Genomic DNA, 23,410 nt, shown 5'->3' on the forward strand with positions numbered 1-23,410 from the left:
CAGCAGGAAAATACCACCACCAAAAATATCTTCCCCTAAATACCAATCCAGCACCGTTTCTTTAATGAATAAGTAATAGATAACAGCTCAGACCAATATCTCTAAGTGAAAATTCCAAAGTTTTACCAGAAGATCCTTCCAGCCCAGGTCCCACTATACAAATGAAAGCAGGATAGCCAGCAGCAGTTCTGCCTAGAAATTGGGACTGGATAGCTTATACGAGAATAAAAAATTATTCTACTCCCCCAAATCTACATCCCATTCCTATGGGAAAGTGTGAGTTAGGTTGTCTACTTATAAGACACAGGGATGCCATATGAAGGTGAGGAAGTGTTGGGAATCTTAATGTAATAGGGAAAGTTCTTCAATGTCCCAACCTTGAGCCAGAGCCAGGACAGCAGGCATTAGCAACTGGGGTGTTCCAAGACAGGGAGCTCTGAGAGTCGGGTTGAGACGCAGGGCCCACTGCTAAGCCTGGGCCAGCTCTCATGGTGGCCTAAGCATCTCTCATCTCTTGTAGAAGCAGCCAGATTAGGGCCAGACTATTAAGGTCCCAGCTGTGCCTGAGAATTAAATTCACATAAGACAGATTAACAGAGGAAGGCACACAAATTAATTTATGACAAGACGGATGTGGCATGGAAGCCCTTATAAGGAAGTGAAGACCCGAAACTGCGCTTAAGTGCCAATCCCTCGCACATTGAATTGGTCAAAGAATAGTATGTGGTGAAAAAGCAACTAAATTATCTGCAAAGGCTTAAAAGATACAAATGATTTTAATACGGTCTGTACAGAATTTTCTCTGTTTCAACTTCCTGATGATGAGAGTATTCTTTATTCCTTCTGTTATAGGGAGGATATCTTTCACATAGGGATTTCCTCTTTCCTTTAAGAAACAATATGAGGGTCAGTGAGAGTAAGCTGCTGTTCTTACTGTTTTAAATGCCTTTAATTCAAGGGGCCAGCAGATGGCATGGGGGTTAAGGGCGCTGGACACCCACATGACCAACTGCAGTTCGAGTCCCGGATTTGGTGACTTTCTCTCTCTCTCTCCCTCTTTCTCTTTCTCTCTCTCTTACTCTATCCCTCTCTGGTCAAATCAAAATAAATAAATAAAATAAATTATTTTAAAAATTTAAATAAAATAATTCTTTTTTTAAAAAAGAATTAAATACCTTTAATTCAGAATAGTCAGTATGCCAGGAAAGTATATTTGGGGACGACAAACTCATAACTCCTCTCTCTTTTTCTTAGAGATTATATCCAACCTCCCAACCTCACTAAATCATTTTTCTACCACAGAGTATGAAGATGTCTCTTTTTCACTCCTAGAGACTCCAGACCCAAAAGTTAGCTCCCAAAAGTGAGGAGCTAGAACACAGGACTTGAAGATGCATTTTTTTGTTTGCTTTGTTTCATGCAAGTTGAGTGGCCCTTATCTGGAAATCTGGAAACCAGAAGTGTTTCAGATTTTAGAATATTTGAATGTACATAATGGGATATCTTGAAGATGGGATTCAAATCCAAGCATGAAATTCATTTGTGTTTCATGTCATTCTCTACATATAGCCTGAAGGTAATTTTACAATGCAATATTTTTTATTGCACTGTTTTACTGCAACCCAACATGTGAAGTCAGGTGTAGAATTTTCCACTTGTGGCATTATGTTGGTGTTCAAAAAGTTTTGGATTTTGAAGCATTTGGGATTTTGATGTTAGGGATGCTTAGTCTACACTCCCTAAAGCACCATGAAGAAAGTATAACAGTGAAAGAACTAACAGTCTGTCTGCTGGGCCTTTGCTCATAAAATTTAGCCATTAAAATGCCATAACAAAGGTCATGGCTGGGCTTGACTCATATTGGAAAGAAGAGTTAGATAAAATCCTTCTAGTTTTCACAGAAACTAGGAAATCTATTGGGAGAAGGAAAGATTTTTCTCTCTTTTTCCTCTTTAGACATAAAGAGACACATCTGGGGAACCAGGGTCTTCAAAGAGGGTGGTCAGTGAGCAGAATTGGACATCGAAATTTGGATTGCAGAAGAAAACATTGGAGGGCTCAATTGGTAGCTTACTACAACTAGTAGCAACTGAAGAGCACCTCAAAATGGTTTGTACAACTAGAAGTTATTACTACATAACCAGGAAGTCTCAAGGAAGGGGAACTCCAAGGAGGAGGATTGTTAATGGGGCTGCTAAGGACATCCTTGTGGATCATCTGTCCGTTCTCTATGCCCCATCCTCGCACATGACCTTTGCCTTCATGCTCTTTTCAAGGTAGCCCTATCAGTTTGCAAGGGCTGCCATGACAAAGCACCTCACCCTGGGTGGCTTAAATAACAGAAATGTGTTTTCTTACAGTTCTGGGGGCTGGAAGTCCAAGATAACATACATGTGTTTGGTTCCTTTTGAGAGCTCTGAGGGACCCTCTCTCCTGCAGGCTCTGTCCTAACTTCTGCTAGCGCATTGACAAACACTAGCATTTCTTAGCTCATAGCACCACAATCTCTGTCTTCATCTGTACATGGTCTTTTTCTTATGTCCAGACCTCCCCTTTTAATAGGGACACTGTTCATACTGGATTAGGGACATACTCTATTCCACTATGACCCCACTATGGAATTAATTAATCCACGATGACTATTTCCAAATAAAGTCAAATTCTGAAGTACTGGAAGGTAGGGCTCCAATAAATAATTTTGGAGAGACACAATTCAACCCAAATATTAACTAGATGGATGCTCTGGAGAGTACGCTTACACACAATGCTCCGAGGAAGAGGGTATTTCTTTCTTACTCCTTTTAAGCACATGCACTACCTTAGCACACACACTATAATGGCTTCATTGTCAGAACTGTCCCATGTGCCTGCTTCTACCCAATCATTAGTGAAGGGGTTGTGGTTACAGAGATTCTGAGGTGAAATGTTTCAAAGATGTAATTATTACTGGACTGATAGAGAAGAAAATGTGTGAGATGTTGAGCATGTGAGTGACCATGTTTTCTTAAATCCTTCAGTCCCCAAAGTTGTTAACTTTTCCTCTTCTAGGTTTTTTTGTTTGTCTTCATTTTTTTTAATATGTATTAGCTTTTCCTGGAATATCATGTCCACTAGTATCTGCAGAGGATTCGTTCCAGGACCTCCATGGATACCAAAATTCAGAACCCCCATGGATACCAAAATTCAAAGATGCTCAAGTTGCTAATATAAAATGGCATGGTATTTCCATATAACCCGTGCACATCTTCCTGTACACATTTTATTTGCTAGAGGGTACGCACACTCTCTGGAGAAAGACAAAGCGAGAAAGAGGGAAAGTGAGAAAGCACCGCCTATGCAGGATGGCCACGCCGCGATCCCTTTTCCTCCTTTTTCTTCTCAGGATTTTGAGCATACATGCATATTTATCAGGCATGTTTTTCAAGCTACCTGGTCTGGGACTCAAACCACACAGCTGGACATGTGTGATCCACTCACCTTAACCACCACATCACTGCTTGGTTCCTTCTCATACACTTTAAATCATCTCTAGATTACTTACAATACCTAATAAAAGTAAATGCCATATAAATAGTTGTTATATTGTGTTTCTTCCCAAGTATTTTTGATCCTCAGTTGATTGTGTCTGCAGACACAGGACCCGTGGATGAGGAAGGCAGAAAATAGTTGTTCATTGAAGAAAACTGGAAAGCATTAACAAGAACAAATGGGAAAATTCAAATCCCATCAACTGAGATTTCTTCTTCTAGTTCACTGATATACACATTTATTAGGGAAAAAAAAACTTGAGAAGATATTAACATTTTATCAAAGAACCAATTTACAATGATTCGTAGCCCCACAAACATGTGTAGACGTGCAGCGTAACTGGGGTTCCAGTGCATACGGTGCTAAGTAGCCTGCTTTTTCCAGCTAATACTAATTTGTTTACATTTTCTTTCTCCTTCAAGTAATCCTAGTAATCATGTGATCTGGAATACATCACCCCAACACATATCTATGTGTGACGTGTCTCTATTGGAATCACTGATTGCAAAATTCATCTCCAGTCACAGGGTAAGGCCCTTGGTTCCAGTTATGGGGGGACAGAGGAGTCATGGACAGAAAGAAATTAGACAGGATTCACTGAAATCACTCCAATAGTCCAACTCCATCTCCTTTGTGAAGTATTTCTGATTGACTTCCACCCCACCTAAGGGGAATTCCCCCACTGCTTCCTGGCATTCCATCTGTGCCTGCCTGGTTATCTACTCGCCTGCCCCATGTTGTCACACCATGAGCTGTGGTATCATTGTTTTGTTTTTGAGAGATTTTTGCTATAGGGTGTGTGTGCTCCTAGACAGAAAGTGAGAACTGGCCCCCCGGGGGGCTGGCCACACCACAATCCCCTCCCCTCTATTCTTCTCTCAGAATTTTAGGCACACATGCACACATGCCCGGTGTGAGTTTTAAGCCACTGGGTCCAGGACCAGAACTGCAGTTGACCACATGGGAGTCCAGTAACATAACCTTTACACCATCTGCTGGTACCACTGTTGGTTTTCTTACATGATGAGGTGCTCCTCACTGTGGGACTCAGTCCAGGGATGGGCTCTGAGTCATCTTTCTTTCCTTTGGGCCCGGCATCAGTAGACAGTGCATATACATTTTATGGAACAAATGAACACATTCATTCATTCACAGAAACACAAGTTCAGAATTTTTTATCTCATTCTCTGCATTGATCCCCTGCAATGGTTTGTCTTATTTTTTAAGTATAAAATTTGAACAATTAATTTTTTTGAGATTTTTTTACTATACAATGCATGCACTTGCCAGAAACATAGAGACAGAGAGACAGAAAGCAAGAAATCACCCCCCCAGGGGGGATGGCCATGCTGCAATTCCTTCTCCTCCATTCTACTCTCGGGATCTTGGGCATGCATGCACATGCGTCTAGCATGAGTTTCAGCTACCGGGTCTGGGACTCAAACTGTGGTCGACTACATGGGAGTCCAGCGACATAGCCATTACGCTAACTGCTGGTCCCTGAACAATTAATTTTTAAAGTATCATGTACAAGAAAGTGAAATGTCATTATTTCGATGCTCACCTAGAAACTATGCTTGAGTATCAGTGAGGCATGTGCCTAAAAAAGCCAGGTGTCTATAAAGATCAAGTAACAACTTGACAGTCAGGTGATGGTTGCTAAGAAACTGCATTTTCCTGTGAACACGTGGCATATGAAGTATGGCCTAGATTCATATCCTACATTAAACATCTTCCTTGGAGTTATCTAAAACGTCTGATTTTGCACGGCTTGTCAAGGTGTATAAGTTACTCCCTCAGTGATCCCGCTCCTGCTATTAAAAATCACAGGCTTCTATACATAGAATATTATTTCAGCACGCTATCTGTTCTGAACCTCAGGCAGTATACAAAATAGACTGGGGCCCCCTTAGCTCCAAAACATTTCAGGGACATCAAATCTTACTCCCTCCTATGCCACATGACCACTGACGGACACCCATCACTTTTGATGTACTAACTGTGCTAAATGCAAAAATTAAAATATCTGCAATGTTTCTATGTCTTCCAAAGAGGAATTAAAATGAACTGGAGAGTATCCATAAGTTTTGAAAGACTTCTGCTCACCAGGACTGGAATAAAATAGAGATTTTGTTGGGCTTTGCCTAAAATAGGTTGAATCTAGACTTTGACAGGAACAGTTCACAAAGTGCTAAAAGACCAAGCTAGATACTAGAGCCAGGAACTGTGTCTGAAATAAAAATCTCAGCAATTAACTGCTGTATTCAATCATTTTTATTGCAAGAAACCCAAATCGAATTGCTCAAAGCCAAAAAACAAAGAGGGGAGGACTTATTAACCATTACAGTAACTCGAGTCTCTCACGAAATCAATGCACCTACAGAAAAAACAGAAACGCAGTGAGGAGGGCAGGGACCAAAACCAGGGAAGTGGCCACCGGCTGCTCTGGAGCCTTGCACAAGAGTCAAGGATACTGCTCTTCACTTCCTGGAAAGTTCTGTGGAAAGATTGAGGCTGGCCCAACCTGGTGGCTTCTCAGCTTGTGGCACTAAGGTGGAGTTAAGAACAGTGATTGACAATCCCCCACAGGAGGTGGGAGCAACCAGGTTCAAAGAGGAAAAGTAAAGCTGTAGAAAGAAAGACCAGTCAGTGTGTAGAGGTTAAGGTACTGAACCCCACACGGCCAATTAGACAGTTTGAGTCCTGGACCTGGTGGTTTGACAAACAAGCTGGACCCATGTGCGTGAGTCCCCAAAATCCCCAGAGGAGAATGGAGGAGGTGAGATTACGGTGTGGCCACCTCTCCTGGGGCGTAGTTTCCTGCTTTCTCTCTCTCCCTCCTTTTCTGATGGCATATGCATGTGCGCTGAGGCAAATTAAATTTAAAAAAACAGCAAAAAAGCGAGGAAGGTCCAAGACCATGTCAACAGGTAAAATCAACCAAAAGCACATTACTCTGCTGGCGATGGTTCTAATTGACTTTCACCAGTCTATCACTGCCAGGTTATAAGACAAGCTAACTCCTATCTTATCTGCTATCCAAACCCCACACTTACCGTGTACGTAAGTACCATGGAGAGTCTTCTCTGAACAGTCACTCCTACAAATTAATCTACCCCAGCGGCACTTCTAAAGTCACTGTTCTGAAATGCTTTGAACGTTTCTTACTTCAAGACATTAAAGGAGCACGGGGACAGTTCGAGTCGTTGGCTCTCCTGTGTGGCCTTATGTAAACTGCTGACACAGTGAAACGCTGAGGTTTACTTCTCACAAATTAAAAGGAGACTGTTCTATTGAAACAGAAAGTGCAGATAGAGAAAGGAGAAAGATGCAAGTAAAGTATCCTCCTCTGCAGTTTCTAACACTTCTAAAATCCACGTTCCCCAGCCACTAACAAGCTCTTAACTAGTTACAAGAGTAACGACACTAAGGAATTTTGATCACCAAAAACTCTGCCCAGACTTCACCCCCTGCTCCCCAGTCTAGCCAGGAGCCAGGTTAGAACATCCTATTTATTCTCTCTGTCTCTTTCCATCTGTCTCTATTTTAATTTCTTTAAAATTTTTAAACTTAGCTATGTACTGCTCTCTGGTCTTTCTAATTCTTCCCTTTCCCCCGTCCCCATAAGATAAGCCAATCAGCAGCCATCTATATTTGAGTTCTGAACAGCCCCATTCTGGGCTCTGTGGTTTTCATTTTTTGACACGAAAAACTTTTTCTTGTCTTTTTTTATTACTTTCATCTTTTTTCCCTCTTCTTTGGTTTCTTCTATTTCTTTTTACCTTTCTCTCTTTCCTGTTCAGCCTGCACACACTGATTGTTTAGACAGGTCTAGATGCTCAGTAGTCAAATATCAGAATATTTTTAGGGTCAGATTAATTCTCAATTTTCACTAAATCAGTTGTGCAAATAGAGAAAAATGGTACTGTTTACAGACTGCAGGTCACCTCCTTCTACATTCCTCTGTTGGCTCGGATTTAATCCAAAAAATAGGATAAAACATATAAGCCATCAGATGACCAGAAACCACCACAAAGGCACACGATATATGAAAAACAAAGAAAATATTTCTCCTCTAATTGAGAAGAATAACTCCTTTTTCTCCACAAAGAGTACAAAGGAACTCAAGGAAATGTCAGATAAAGAATTTAAAATATTCATAGTGGTGAATATTCATCTCTAATAGAGATGCAAGAGAAGAGAGACAACAAACTCCAGAAGATGCAGAAGAAAAGGGACACCAAATTCCAGGAGGTGAGGAAGTTCTTGCACGATCTGAAAGAGGGGATACGTATCATAAAAAAGAATCAAATGGAATTGTTGGAGATGAAGGCTGTAATACAGGAAATCAAAACTTCCATTGAAAACAACAAAAGCAAATTAGATCATGCCAAAGATCAAATCTCAGATGTAGGAGACAGAACCTCTGACCTAGAAAAGTTTACCAGAAAGACTGACAAAATAACCAAAAAAAAATAAATAAATAAGAATACCATACAAGTAATATTAAATACCATTAACCGCCCAAACATCCAGATAATCAGTATCCCAGAAGGTGAGAAACTAATAAGGGCATTGATAAACTATTCCATGAAATCCTGGAAGAAAACTTTACAAAACTAGACAGGCACTCAAATATCCAGACCCAAGAAATACAAAGGGCCCTACATAGAATCAACCTAAGAAGACCTTCCCTGAAGCACATCATAGCCAGACTGACCAAAACCACAGAGACAAGATATTAAAGTTGGCAAGAGAGATGCGTCAAGTTACTTTCAAAGGATATCCCATAAAGCTAACATCAGACCTCTCATCAGAAACAATGCAAGCAAGGAAAGAATGGGAAATATATTCAAAGTGTTAAGTGAAAAACAATTTCAACCAAGAATACTATACCCAGCAAGATTCTTTCATATGGAAAAAAAAGACAAAAACATTCTCAGATAAACAACACCTGAAAAAATTCACCAACACCAGACCAGCTCTCCAAGAATTGCTGAAGGAAACCCTATACCAAGAAACTAAAGTCAGACAAACAAATAAGAGTACAAGAAACAACCAAGAGAATGGCCGGCCTAATGGTAGGGACAAGTCCAGAGTTGAAGGTGAACTTCCAGAGTTTAAATAGAAAAGATCAGACTACAGTAACAATGCAAATTCAATAGGAGAGAGATTAATTACATGAGTCTTAACTAGTGAAATAGAATTTTTTTTTATTTAGACTTAAAGATTACTAATTTTCTTCAATGTTTTGATTTCATATTTAAGGATTTTTGTCTTGAACTGTTGATAGGTTCATCTACCTACTATTTGAACTGAATCCTAACCTTTTCCTGGCTTTAAGTTTTAAGCAAATTTCTCTTAACATGTTTTTATTTTGATCTATTAAAACTAAAACGTTTTTGAAATTAAATAATGCATTAAAAGATGCCTATTAATACCTACTCAACGAGTGCAGTAATCTATATAGCCCCAGCTAGGTGCTACTTTATAATATGTTCACTTTACTCACTGAGGTTTATGCCTATAATCAGACATGTGTTCTTAAATATGTATAGATCAGCTGTGCTTATTATTGAAAGCCTTTAAATTAGTTAAAATCTCTAGTGAATCAATAAAAAGTGAAAAAAAAATGGCAGAGAATACCAGAGACAGTGAGGGAGATGGGCGGGAGAGGGAAGTTGGCAGAGGGTGAGAGGTAGGGAATCAAGGAGTGTGGGAAGCAAAATATATAAGAAACAATAAATAAAAATTATTTGTTGATGGTAACATGTATGGTAATATCTTTGATTGAGCCATTATACAATGTGTTCTGGATAGAAAATCTCATTTTCCTGCCATATTGATGTACAGTGACTGACTGTAAATAAATACATGTAAGAGTAACAACACTAAGATTAACAGATGCAGTGACTGCCAAAGGTAAAGCACTGTCTGTTTACAAGTTAAACAGTTCACAGCGGATCCTCTCAGCTCTGTGATCGTAAGCTTTGGTCCCCGCTTTTCCCACTCAGACAAGCCACACTACAATTCATAGTGCATTTTAAGTGACAACCTGCCCATACACCTACATGAGACAAACTCTCCTAAGCACAAAATGTTTATCTGGCAAGCACTTAGAGAAATATATTCACTCTTCCCTCCATTCCTGGAAATCAATGTCTTTATTCAGAAGTGAGGTTTGATGCTTAAGGAAGGGTTGCCAGACATGTAACAGGAGCCTCTAACCTACTCAAAAAATCTACACCTGCCAAAATGGAGTAGGTCCACTTACAGCTAATCTCTCAAAATATCTGAGATATCGTTCTCTGTCCGAATAGTCACTCATGTAAATGAATCCAGCCCAGTTCTATCCTGTGAACCTAAGGACATTTAATGCATGGCTTTCAATCATCATTCGCCCCATACGTGTTCACTTTGCTTTAAATGGGACTAACTCCACTCCATTTAGTCACTTCAGTGTCTTCCTCTCTCCTGCCAAATTCCCACCATCACCTCCTTTTCCAGGATGAGACCTTTACTTGCTGGTCAGTCTCAGTCACAGCAGGAAACAGATGGCATGCTCACATGAGGATAAGATGAGGCAGGTTCACATCTTTACAAAAAGATCAATTACAACCATGCACGTGGGGTGTAGAGAAGCCACAGGCTACATGAACCTGGGCTGAAGATGGCAGAGTTGTTACTACCCTTGGGCCAGAGGGACGGAGAGACGGGGATCATGGAAGCAAAGAAGAGGTGCCCCAGATCGGTGCTGGCTCAGTGACTGTTAGGGGAGCTAACAGTTCAATTTATTCATTGTCCTTAGCTTGTCTGAAATTTTCTAGTAAAGTCACAGATTCTTGGACTATACAAAGGTTGGAGGTCACTAATACAGGAAGCTAAAGAGCCACAAGAGAACTCTGTGCACAGAAAGTATGAACTGGTATGAAATAGAGAGCAAGCATTTATAAATTTCAAGAGATATTGGATAAAGTAAGTGTATATCTATTGCATCTAATAATAAAAATGGAGTGCTCGGGGACTAGCAGGTGGAGTTAAAGCGCTGGACTCCACATGACTGACCACAGTTTGAGTTCTGGACCTGACGGCTTGAAAATCACCCCAGGTGCATGTGTGTGCATGCCCAAAATCCCAGGAGAAGGGATTGTGGTATGGCCATCCTTCCCGGGAGTTGATTTCTCACTCTCCTTCTCATTGTCTTTCTCTGTCTCTCTCTGGTAAGTGCACACACCCTATGGCAAAAAAAACTTTTAAAACTAAAAGAGGTTCTGATTTTTCTGTCTCTATTTTTATTTTTTTTACTATTGTTTGTTTGTTTGTAAGCTAAGGGGCACCTATGCTTGCCAAAGAGAGAGAGAGAGAGAAAGGGAGAGGGCAAAACCCCCACCATGGGATGTGATCACATTGCAATTCCTTCTCTTCCATTTCTCCATCCCATCGGGATTTGCAGCACACACATGTCCCTACCATATTTTTTCAGACCCCCAGGGTCAGTATTCGAAGCTCATGGTCAGCCATGTGGGACCTGGCTCCCTAACCACTGGTCCACAAGGTCACTGCCATTGTCCTCACCTTACCAGATCTCAACAAGTGAGTTCCACAGTGCCACCTGGTTGTCAGTGATGGTTGTAGGCCACATGGAAATATTAGACTAGGAGGGAAAATCCACATCCTAGAAAGAACGGAATAAGTATTTGACACTTTCAATTTATTCAGTGGTCTTAGCATATCTGAAATTTCCCTAATCAAGTCATAGATTCTTGGACTGAACCAGCGTTGGAGATTTCCAATACAGGAAGCAAAGTAGCCACAAGAGAGTCCTTTGTGCACTGAGCACAGAGAGGAAGCTGAGGGGGAGCCACCCAACACCAGCACTGTGACCCGCAGCTGTGTGGCGGGCAATCCCCAGTGAGAAAGCCACTGTGGTACCACAAGTGTCAGCGAGTGCGGCTGTTACAAACCCCTGCATGGGAATGGGCCTCAAGTAAACACCAAAGGAGTCTGAAAATCGCAGGAGCCTGATAAAAGCTAGAGTGAGGATGATATTGGAGCATGACAGCCAGATGTGTGGTCACCATTCTCTGGCACAGGCCATCGGTAATTAGCTCTGTGACTATAACTCAGTAACCTACACTACCTGGTTAACACATGGTGTCGTTTGGTTCTTCTCAATGTTGGGTTGTTGGAAAAGTCATGACACACTTTTGCATAGAAAAACATAGTGAAACATGTCATGAATTTTCCGATGACCCAATAGTTCCTAAAGAATCTTTAGATGTGGTAAGCCAGAAATACCCAATTCAGTAGAGCCTGGTGAAGCACTGAGAAGTCCTCAGGAAGCCAGTCAGGCACTGACATGGTCACCGCAGTCTCCAGCTGGCTGTAGAAATGAACCACGGCTCGGCTAGGTCTACCAGTCATAGATAAGCCCGACTTCCCTGAAGTGTTCCAGCCATAACCCATCCATAGCAACCTGCAGTGGTCAAGGAAAGAAAATTATATTCTCATCAAAAGGAATTAGGATAAATACTATAGTGTGAACAGGGAGATGGTTCTAGAAGCTCTTGAATTATTGATAGTAGCTCTTTTGTACTAGGTAAAATAGTCTATAGAGACAATTTAAGGCAAAACGAATCAGTGTGTGCCTGCTCTCCCTCTCCCTGTATTAGATTTATACAGCCATGCCCTTCTGCACATGACTGTATGGCTCCAATACTACTCGGCCACCCCACAGGGCCCCAACCGGGTCAACAGAGCCTCCATCAGCAGACCCTGGGCATGAGAACAGCCGCTTGCTCTACGAGCCTGATTCTTCAAGAGGTTTGTTAGTTCACATTACAACGCTAATAGGGGGTCTGATACAATACCCAATAAAAGCCAACTCTTACTTCTGTTTTTAAGCTTATTTATCATTTCCATGGGCGAGAGTCAGAAAGAGAAATAGAGAGAGAATGCACCCCCAGTGGAGTCTTGACCTCACCATCCATCCCCAGCCTCAGTCAGCCCGAATCACGGGTATGCAGAGGTATCATGGCACCCTCAGGGAGGTCTCTGGACAGGAACCTGGAACCTTCCCAAGTGGGTCAGCCTCACAAGACACCGTATCTCACCACTGCACTACCACCCGGCTGCTCAGCAGGCATTTTTAAAGGTTAATCATGCAGAAACAAAAGTATATAACCCAATACAGAGAGCACTGAGATCATTTTCGATTTGTCATGGTAGCTTTAAACATCCATTTGCACGCCATACCTTCTACCTTCCGCCACAGCCCTCCAGTAAGTAGCAATTTTCTTGTTGCCTTTTGAGTCTTTGTGCCGTTGCCTCTAGTCTCATAGTTTAGGAAAATAACCAAAATGTGAACACACGGGGAAAATACCAAGAGGCGCCCAAACAACGCACATCCACACCGATCTATGCCAAAAGAGAGTTCAGCGAACGATCTTGTTTTAATGTAATATTGCAAATAGCTTCTTAAACCAAACATACAATTTGTGCTTTAAAAAGGCCAACGTTATTTCTGAATAATGAATTTCAAAAGATGAAATGATAAAAGAGTCCATTCTTGATTTTAGTGAAGCATGCTAAATCTTCACAGTATGTATTTGCTCAATATCTTTGAGAATAAACACATCGTCAATGTCCTCTTTCTCTCCCTCCCCTGTAATAACAAGGGACACGAGAGTCACTCGAAAAAGAAACAGCGAATAAGAAACAGCACAATCCATGGCTTCAAAAGTGTTTACTCTTTGGTCCAACAATCATTTTTTTTTTCATTGTCAGTCACAAAGTGAAACATACATTAACATACATGTTAAATATCTGTCAAATCCACACTATTGCTATGTGAAAATATGTTATGGCCTGTGGGAAAACGTAATTCCTGAGAGCATTATCGGCTTGTAGCGATCATTTTCCTCATGGTCAAATGATCTTTCCTGAAGTGACTTGGGAGTGTCACTGGGGTTGGGATGTTCAATTTAGACCAATTTTCTGTGTCTACTAAAGGCGTAAACAGACGTCATCTCTTATAAAGGTAGAAAGATAACCACAATGTGCTACTCTGTTCCCCAAAATACACCACATGGGAAAATGCAGAGCGAGCCGAGAGAAGTTTTTTGAATGAATTGCCTTCACCCGTAAGGGAAGTATGTTTCTAGTTCCTCAGTTCTTCATGTCCAGTGGTCAAGCTGTTGTTTTGCAGTCAGTAAAATATTCTCTGCTAAGTCATTATGTTCCTCTATAAAAACAAATTGCTCAAAAGGCCATTCGAGGTCTTTCTCTACACCCATAGACTCTTCCTCTTCGCAAAGTCAACACGTGGTTCCCTGGAACCCAGTCGGCACCAGCTCTCCGTGCTGCTCTGCCCTTTGTAAGAGGTACAGCCAGAACCCAAGTCAAAAAAAAAAAAAAAAAAGGAAAAGAAATTCTGGCTTTTTACGGAATCTGGAATCTCGGCCCAAGCTAAGCAGGGCTAGCAAAACTTAATTTACTTCCTAATTCAAAATTCTTCTGTAATGGTTTTCAGAACAACCCCACAAGTTCCTAAATGAAGCAGCAAACAGAACGCAAGCTGCACACACTCTTCCCTTTCTGGGTTCATGGGGCCTTGGGATCATTTATATGGGTGTTGTGCACATTTTGATTTCCACATTTTGATGTTCTTGCTCTTGAAAACCCCAGAACAAGTTAATTAAAAGAAAACCACTCTGAAACTACTTGAATCTTTGATCCTATCATAAAGTTGTAAAAGTTTATACACCCTAACTTGTATTTTTCTGTGGATCTAGCTATCTATGTGATTATAGAAAGCAAGTTTCTTACTTTGTGATTTTCTAATAGGCATAAAAAACATCACAAAATGGGTATTAACCAACGATCTCATGTACCAGGCATATCGGAATGGAACCAAAGACCCCGGAAGCATTTTCAACAACAAATAATGGCTTAGTTCGCAGATCTGAGACCAGTCATCAGTTTTCTTGACCTCCAGTTGAAAACAAAATTATCTTTTAACTCCAGAGGACCAGCTTGCAAATCTCTCTGCAGACGTGTCTGTTAAATGCATCCACTACCACAGCCCGTGCAGCTCCCCTTACTCCAGTTCGATCTCTCCCGCGTACAAGGTGATGAGCAGGATGGCTGTGAACCCGGTGAGCATCCCGGCATTCTGGATCAGGAAGAAGGTGAAATCGGTCTTCCTCCCGGTTACCTTTTCTCTCAGCATGTCGTTCATCTCTGGAAACTGGAAGAGACAGATTGTCAGGTCACTGCTGCCATCTCGTGGTAAGCCGTGAAACAGCCACGTGGCGTTTCTGCAGGGGATCTGTGCGTCTTTTTCAGACGTCTAAGTGTTTTAGGTGAAGAGTACAATGGGATTATCTTTCTGACCTCGACAGGAGGCATTCGGGGTCACACTCCTCTCCCACTGAGGCAGTCCCTGCCATGGGTTTACCTCTCTTCATGCATTCTCACCCCTTTTTCTCTCTTCCCGCTCCTCTGCTCCATCCACACCAGCATTCCAGAACCTCAGATGCATCCAGCCTCTCTCATGCTTCAAAATCATCGCAACTGCCAACACCTCTACCTGAATTCTCCTCCCTTCAAATGTTTTGGTGCACTAAATCCTTCGGGTTCTCCGTTAACTTATACCTGCCCAAAACCCTTCCCTTCGTTTATACTAGAGTCCCTTATCACTGTCTCTCAGCATGGGCCTCGCTTTCCTCCTGTTTCACAGGCTTGCTGTTGTCTGTAATTACTGAGTCACTGTGTAGCTGTTACTCTCTGGCTCTCCTCTTTCTAGATGAAAGGCCAGCAAATACAGGGAAGGGTCTACTTTGCTCACTGCAGGGACCCCAGGGCCTCAGATTTCTAGGCCTGGTAAGATGAATATATCATCTTAGCTGATTAAATACACTTTTAAAATATACATTTAATTCTTTTTATTATTTTCTTTTAAGTTTTTGCCATACAGTGCATGCACTTGCCGGAGAGAAACAGAGAGAAGGAAAGTGAGATACAGGAGAGACAATGAGAGAAAAAGTGAGAAATCACCACCACCCTCCCCCTGAGGGGAGTTACACCACAGTCTCTTCTCTTCCACTCTCCTCTCAAGATTTTGGGCAACATGCACGCACATCCAGTGTGTTTCAAGTCTCCAGGCCCGGTACGCAAACCGCAATCGGCCATAGAGCCTCCATCAGCAGACCCTGGGCATGAGAACAGCCGCTTGCTCTACGAGCCTGATTCTTCAAGAGGTTTGTTAGTTCACATTACAACGCTAATAGGGGGTCTGATACAATACCCAATAAAAGCCAACTCTTACTTCTGTTTTTAAGCTTATTTATCATTTCCATGGGCGAGAGTCAGAAAGAGAAATAGAGAGAGAATGCACCCCCAGTGGAGTCTTGACCTCACCATCCATCCCCAGCCTCAGTCAGCCCGAATCACGGGTATGCAGAGGTATCATGGCACCCTCAGGGAGGTCTCTGGACAGGAACCTGGAACCTTCCCAAGTGGGTCAGCCTCACAAGACACCGTATCTCACCACTGCACTACCACCCGGCTGCTCAGCAGGCATTTTTAAAGGTTAATCATGCAGAAACAAAAGTATATAACCCAATACAGAGAGCACTGAGATCATTTTCGATTTGTCATGGTAGCTTTAAACATCCATTTGCACGCCATACCTTCTACCTTCCGCCACAGCCCTCCAGTAAGTAGCAATTTTCTTGTTGCCTTTTGAGTCTTTGTGCCGTTGCCTCTAGTCTCATAGTTTAGGAAAATAACCAAAATGTGAACACACGGGGAAAATACCAAGAGGCGCCCAAACAACGCACATCCACACCGATCTATGCCAAAAGAGAGTTCAGCGAACGATCTTGTTTTAATGTAATATTGCAAATAGCTTCTTAAACCAAACATACAATTTGTGCTTTAAAAAGGCCAACGTTATTTCTGAATAATGAATTTCAAAAGATGAAATGATAAAAGAGTCCATTCTTGATTTTAGTGAAGCATGCTAAATCTTCACAGTATGTATTTGCTCAATATCTTTGAGAATAAACACATCGTCAATGTCCTCTTTCTCTCCCTCCCCTGTAATAACAAGGGACACGAGAGTCACTCGAAAAAGAAACAGCGAATAAGAAACAGCACAATCCATGGCTTCAAAAGTGTTTACTCTTTGGTCCAACAATCATTTTTTTTTTCATTGTCAGTCACAAAGTGAAACATACATTAACATACATGTTAAATATCTGTCAAATCCACACTATTGCTATGTGAAAATATGTTATGGCCTGTGGGAAAACGTAATTCCTGAGAGCATTATCGGCTTGTAGCGATCATTTTCCTCATGGTCAAATGATCTTTCCTGAAGTGACTTGGGAGTGTCACTGGGGTTGGGACGTTCAATTTAGACCAATTTTCTGTGTCTACTAAAGGCGTAAACAGACGTCATCTCTTATAAAGGTAGAAAGATAACCACAATGTGCTACTCTGTTCCCCAAAATACACCACATGGGAAAATGCAGAGCGAGCCGAGAGAAGTTTTTTGAATGAATTGCCTTCACCCGTAAGGGAAGTATGTTTCTAGTTCCTCAGTTCTTCATGTCCAGTGGTCAAGCTGTTGTTTTGCAGTCAGTAAAATATTCTCTGCTAAGTCATTATGTTCCTCTATAAAAACAAATTGCTCAAAAGGCCATTCGAGGTCTTTCTCTACACCCATAGACTCTTCCTCTTCGCAAAGTCAACACGTGGTTCCCTGGAACCCAGTCGGCACCAGCTCTCCGTGCTGCTCTGCCCTTTGTAAGAGGTACAGCCAGAACCCAAGTCACAAAAAAAAAAAAAAAAGGAAAAGAAATTCTGGCTTTTTACGGAATCTGGAATCTCGGCCCAAGCTAAGCAGGGCTAGCAAAACTTAATTTACTTCCTAATTCAAAATTCTTCTGTAATGGTTTTCAGAACAACCCCACAAGTTCCTAAATGAAGCAGCAAACAGAACGCAAGCTGCACACACTCTTCCCTTTCTGGGTTCATGGGGCCTTGGGATCATTTATATGGGTGTTGTGCACATTTTGATTTCCACATTTTGATGTTCTTGCTCTTGAAAACCCCAGAACAAGTTAATTAAAAGAAAACCACTCTGAAACTACTTGAATCTTTGATCCTATCATAAAGTTGTAAAAGTTTATACACCCTAACTTGTATTTTTCTGTGGATCTAGCTATCTATGTGATTATAGAAAGCAAGTTTCTTACTTTGTGATTTTCTAATAGGCATAAAAAACATCACAAAATGGGTATTAACCAACGATCTCATGTACCAGGCATATCGGAATGGAACCAAAGACCCCGGAAGCATTTTCAACAACAAATAATGGCTTAGTTCGCAGATCTGAGACCAGTCATCAGTTTTCTTGACCTCCAGTTGAAAACAAAATTATCTTTTAACTCCAGAGGACCAGCTTGCAAATCTCTCTGCAGACGTGTCTGTTAAATGCATCCACTACCACAGCCCGTGCAGCTCCCCTTACTCCAGTTCGATCTCTCCCGCGTACAAGGTGATGAGCAGGATGGCTGTGAACCCGGTGAGCATCCCGGCATTCTGGATCAGGAAGAAGGTGAAATCGGTCTTCCTCCCGGTTACCTTTTCTCTCAGCATGTCGTTCATCTCTGGAAACTGGAAGAGACAGATTGTCAGGTCACTGCTGCCATCTCGTGGTAAGCCGTGAAACAGCCACGTGGCGTTTCTGCAGGGGATCTGTGCGTCTTTTTCAGACGTCTAAGTGTTTTAGGTGAAGAGTACAATGGGATTATCTTTCTGACCTCGACAGGAGGCATTCGGGGTCACACTCCTCTCCCACTGAGGCAGTCCCTGCCATGGGTTTACCTCTCTTCATGCATTCTCACCCCTTTTTCTCTCTTCCCGCTCCTCTGCTCCATCCACACCAGCATTCCAGAACCTCAGATGCATCCAGCCTCTCTCATGCTTCAAAATCATCGCAACTGCCAACACCTCTACCTGAATTCTCCTCCCTTCAAATGTTTTGGTGCACTAAATCCTTCGGGTTCTCCGTTAACTTATACCTGCCCAAAACCCTTCCCTTCGTTTATACTAGAGTCCCTTATCACTGTCTCTCAGCATGGGCCTCGCTTTCCTCCTGTTTCACAGGCTTGCTGTTGTCTGTAATTACTGAGTCACTGTGTAGCTGTTACTCTCTGGCTCTCCTCTTTCTAGATGAAAGGCCAGCAAATACAGGGAAGGGTCTACTTTGCTCACTGCAGGGACCCCAGGGCCTCAGATTTCTAGGCCTGGTAAGATGAATATATCATCTTAGCTGATTAAATACACTTTTAAAATATACATTTAATTCTTTTTATTATTTTCTTTTAAGTTTTTGCCATACAGTGCATGCACTTGCCGGAGAGAAACAGAGAGAAGGAAAGTGAGATACAGGAGAGACAATGAGAGAAAAAGTGAGAAATCACCACCACCCTCCCCCTGAGGGGAGTTACACCACAGTCTCTTCTCTTCCACTCTCCTCTCAAGATTTTGGGCAACATGCACGCACATCCAGTGTGTTTCAAGTCTCCAGGCCCGGTACGCAAACCGCAATCGGCCATGTGGAAGTCTGGGGCCTTAACCACTATACCACCTGCTGGCCCCTACATTTAATTCTTGATTTCTTCTATTTCCTTCAGCTTGCTGTACTCTGGAAAAATTATAAGCTTTTGAAAACAACTGTGTGCTTTTCTAAGACTGAAGACTGTAACTATCCATTACAGTGAAAACAAGTAAAACCCTAAGTATTATACTTAAAATCTACCCTTTCTCAGCAGATCACTTCTGAAAAGGCTTCATAAGTAGATCTGTCAATGCCAAGAGTTCGGAGCAGGCTCCATGGGGACCTGCCCTTTGCTTTGCATGGCACCAGCGCATCCAAGTCTGCAGAAGCCTGTCAACTCGCACTGAAAACCTTACTTCAGGAACTTGTTGCTAGGATAAACTACGTGAGGGTGAGTGGAAAGCCACTCGGAGGAAAGCAGAGCTGCTGTGGAATGTATACAGCATCACTTCTTAGGGTTATTTCCTTAAACTGAACACCACGGAGAGATTCTGTCCTCAGGTCAGAGAAAGGAGAAGTGACCACCTAGGACGGACGAGTGTGAGACGCTCATTCTGTGAAGAAAAATACAAATGCCATGATGGTTCTGAGAGATGAAACCCTCGTTCTTTAAAGGATTTGCACAGTACGCTGAACAGGGCTAGACAGTGAAGCTGGGGGTGCAGATGAGGGAAGCCGAATTACTAAATTATGGATGTAATGCATTCCGCTCCCAGTGCAAAAGGAGTGGTGCTGGATCTTCATCCACTAGCGCGTTCTCCTTCTCTAGGACGCTGTCCAAGATTCATCTGGAAAGTCACAGGGTATTCTCTCTCTCTCACACACACACACCTTCCCAAGTACATGCACACTGTGACACACACATGCACATTCCCAAATGTGTGTGCACACATACACACAGATAGACACAGACGCTGCATGGGCATAAAAACAGACATAAGTTCATACTCATCCAAATTAAGAGTGTCACATTTTAATTTCACCAATTGTAGTGTATCCATTTTAGTTTAATGCAAAATGCCATCCCTATTCAGAACTCTGAAATACCAACAGGTTATTCACACTAACATGTTATTTATCTTCCAAACATAACATCCTCATGGGAACAGCAGTTATGTAATGACTATGTTGCTGGACTCCTACGTAGTTGACTGCAGTTCAAGTCCCGGACTCAGTGGCTTAAACTCACGCCGGGCGCGTGTGTGTGCATGCCCAAGATCCTGAGAGGAGCATGGAGGAGAAGGGATTGTGGCGTGGCCATCCCCCCTGGGGGGTGATTTCTCACTTTCTGTCTCTCCGTCTCTCTCTGTCTTTCTGGCGCGCACACACACCACACCCTCCAACAATACGACCCTAGATTAAAGACTCCAGGACAGTCACTGTCAGATGCTGTCAGCGCACACCACGCAGAAGGGGGGCAGCAGGGGGGCAGCGAGACAGGGATGTTTTTCATTGCAACAGAAAGGGCTGTAACATCGTGAAAAGCAGGGGGTCACCCTCGATCAGCTCATAACCCAGATGCTCATTTTCCATTTTAACTGAAGATGTTTGATTTCTTACCATATCTGCCAGAGAGATGTAGAGAAACATGCCTCCGGCGAGTGCAAATATGATGTTCGGAGCAAAGTTGTTGCCCACCAAAATGCCGAAAGCCAGCCCAAGGTAGCAGGAGCAGGCCGAAAGGAAGTTGAACAGCAAGGCTTGCCGGGTGCTCATCCCGGCATTGAGGAGGATCACGAAGTCCCCTGGGAGAAGAAAATGGCAGCTGAGTACTATTTCTGCTATGTTGGATTAAATCAAAGAGATCGTCACTGTCCGGCAAGGGCCCCTTCGCTGTGCTGCCTCGGCAGGACGGGAAGAGGGCACCACCCGAGAGGACAATGCCAGGACCGCTGAGAAGGAGCAGGAGCCGCCCCGCGGGGCGTGGGCGTGGGCATGAGCAGGGGCAGGAGCGGCGCACCTCACCTAGCTCGTGGGGGAACTCCTCGCACAGGATGGCGATGGATGTGCTGAGGCCCTGCAGCAGGGACAGCGTGCAGGAGGCCCCGATCGCCAGCCCGTCGATGAAGTTGTGCAGGGCGTCGCTGAGCGTTATCATCCAGGCAATAGTCCCTATATCAGACAGCTTGGGCCCCTTCAGACAGGCGCATGAGCTGGGCTCCCTCTTCCCATCCTGTAACAGAGCAGAGAAACCGCACGTGAGCGCCGGCATTTCCTCAAATCTGACGGGCAAACAGGAAGGGGTGGGTTTTGTCATTGGAGCGGAAAACTGTTCCACCAGAAAGTCTTTCCTAATGGACAGGAAACCCCGAGAACATGTAAGAGGGGAAAGAAGAAGGGGGGGAACCAATGACGCACCTCGAACAACACATTTTAGTAGTTTCCTCTTAAAACTGTCCTTTGTACTTGTATGAACAAATCCTTACTGCTGCCTTCCCAAGATGCAACAGAGTAACCTACAGATTTGATTCACACACATCCTTTAATATAAAGGGGCTGGCAGGTGGCACTGTGGTTGAGGTGCTGGACCCCCACATGGCTGACCATGGTTCAAGTCTCAGACCTGGTGGCTTGTTTTCTCTTTCTCTCTCTCATATAATTAAATATAATAATAATGATAATGATAAATAAAATTAAATAATTATTTTTAAAAGTTGAAGAGACAACAGGTGGCATAGTGGTTGAGGTGCTGGACTCCCATATAAACAACCACAGTTTGAGTCCCAGACCTGGTGGTTTGAAACTCGTGTCAGGTACATGTGCGTGAGTGCCCAAAATTCCAAGAGGAGAATGGAGGAGAGGGGATTGTGGTGTGGCCAATCCCCCTGGGTGGGGGGTGATTTCTCTCTTGCTGTCTCTCTGTCTCTTTGGCAAGTGCATGCTCCCTGTAGCAAAAACAAAACAAACAACAACAACAAAAAAAACATAAGAGGTTACCCAAAGACTAATGTAAAGTCCTTCCCACGTTACAATGTAAATGTCATCTCGCGACCACATTTGTCCTAGTCGCTCCGAGGTCACTGTGTGACTGTGGGCACAGCATCACAGTGAGCCCTTCAGCCCTGAAATAAAGAGGAGCGCACTAAAGGAGTCCCTTATTTCCGACAATTCACTGAGTGCCCACTCGGTTCCGGGCATTGCACTGGGTGTTTAGGCTATGACAACATGGTCCCTACAAGCTCAAAATTCCAATTACTCTCTTAATAAAGTTCATGACGTGTGACCGGGACAGGCCTGACTTTACAGTAGCACTTCTTTCCATTTTGAAATAACAAAAAAAGAAACTCCTAGGACAGATCCTCTGTGGGAATGTAGGTTCCCATAAAATTTACTGGCTTGTACAAAATCAAATGGCAAATGCCATCTAAAGCAGTTTCCAAAAGTGGTAGGAAAAAATAAAAGTCCAAATTCATTGAAGTGGGAGAGCAGCTTGCCATGAACTGGAGATCGTTTCTTCCTGATCCTCCTCCCCGTACCTCTACCTCCGCAGCTGATCAGCATATTTACTGAACACCTGCCATTTGTAAACCACTGCTGAATGCTACGGAAAATACTTGAAAATGGAAAAGACCGCTTTTATCTTTAAGAGGCATATTTACATCAGAGAAACCAGTGGAGAGTATATAGTTACATATTTTTTTTGAGAGAGAAATTTTTGCTATAGGGTGTGTGCACTCATGAGAGAGACAGGAAGTGATAAATCAGCCCCCTGAAGGGATGACCATACTGCAATCCCTTCTCCTACATTCTCCTCCTGCAGTCTGGGCACACACACACACAGACACACACACACCCAACATGAGTTTCAAACACCAGGTCTGGGACTCAAACCCGTGGTCAGCCATATGAGAATCCATTTCCTTAACCGCTATGCCACCTGCTGGCCCCTGTACTGCTGCTTTTTACATGTAATATATACCCGATGGAGAAGGGCTTCCTTCAGAGTGATCAGCTAAGAGGATCACTGTTACTCCAACTTCGCCTCGTTGCTCAGCACACTTCTGGGGCCAATCTTTTCCAAACTGACTTTAGATCTAGCAATACGCCTTTTCACTACTTCACTGGTGACAAATCTGCATCTTTTTAATATAAAATTTTCAAATTATTGATTGATTGTTTTTTTAATGTGCTAGAGGGCACATGTGCCCACTAGAGGGGGCAGGTGGAAAGTGAGCAAGCAAGCTGCCAGGTTCCAAAGTTGAGCCATGGTCAACCATGCAGGAGGCCAGAGCCTCGACCAGCACACCACCC

At 42.9% G+C, this 23,410-nt stretch overlaps 1 protein-coding gene and 1 long non-coding RNA gene across 3 annotated transcripts in view; one reads left to right on the forward strand and one right to left on the reverse strand.

Annotated features, from left to right (window-relative positions):
• Positions 1 to 12,316, forward strand: part of LOC102502525 (uncharacterized) — a 27,453-nt gene extending 15,137 nt beyond the window's left edge. For both annotated transcript variants that reach the window (XR_001370553.1, XR_001370552.1), the window contains exons 2-3: positions 3,951 to 4,056; positions 12,201 to 12,316. This is a non-coding gene — a long non-coding RNA (uncharacterized LOC102502525). The remainder of the gene's footprint in view (positions 1 to 3,950; positions 4,057 to 12,200) is intronic.
• A 4,375-nt stretch (positions 12,317 to 16,691) lies between these two features.
• SLC39A8 (solute carrier family 39 member 8) overlaps positions 16,692 to 23,410 on the reverse strand; it is a gene marked incomplete at its 5' end in the record, with an annotated part of 70,615 nt that continues 63,896 nt past the window's right edge. The window contains 3 exon segments of the mRNA XM_014588852.2: positions 16,692 to 18,213; positions 20,720 to 20,904; positions 21,125 to 21,332. Of these exon segments, the coding sequence (XP_014444338.1) occupies positions 18,064 to 18,213; positions 20,720 to 20,904; positions 21,125 to 21,332 (543 nt within the window).

The sequence above is a fragment of the Tupaia chinensis genome, unplaced genomic scaffold (genome assembly GCF_000334495.1).
Source record: "Tupaia chinensis unplaced genomic scaffold, TupChi_1.0 Scaffold000315_1, whole genome shotgun sequence".
In the NCBI taxonomy this organism is placed as follows: domain Eukaryota; kingdom Metazoa; phylum Chordata; class Mammalia; order Scandentia; family Tupaiidae; genus Tupaia; species Tupaia belangeri.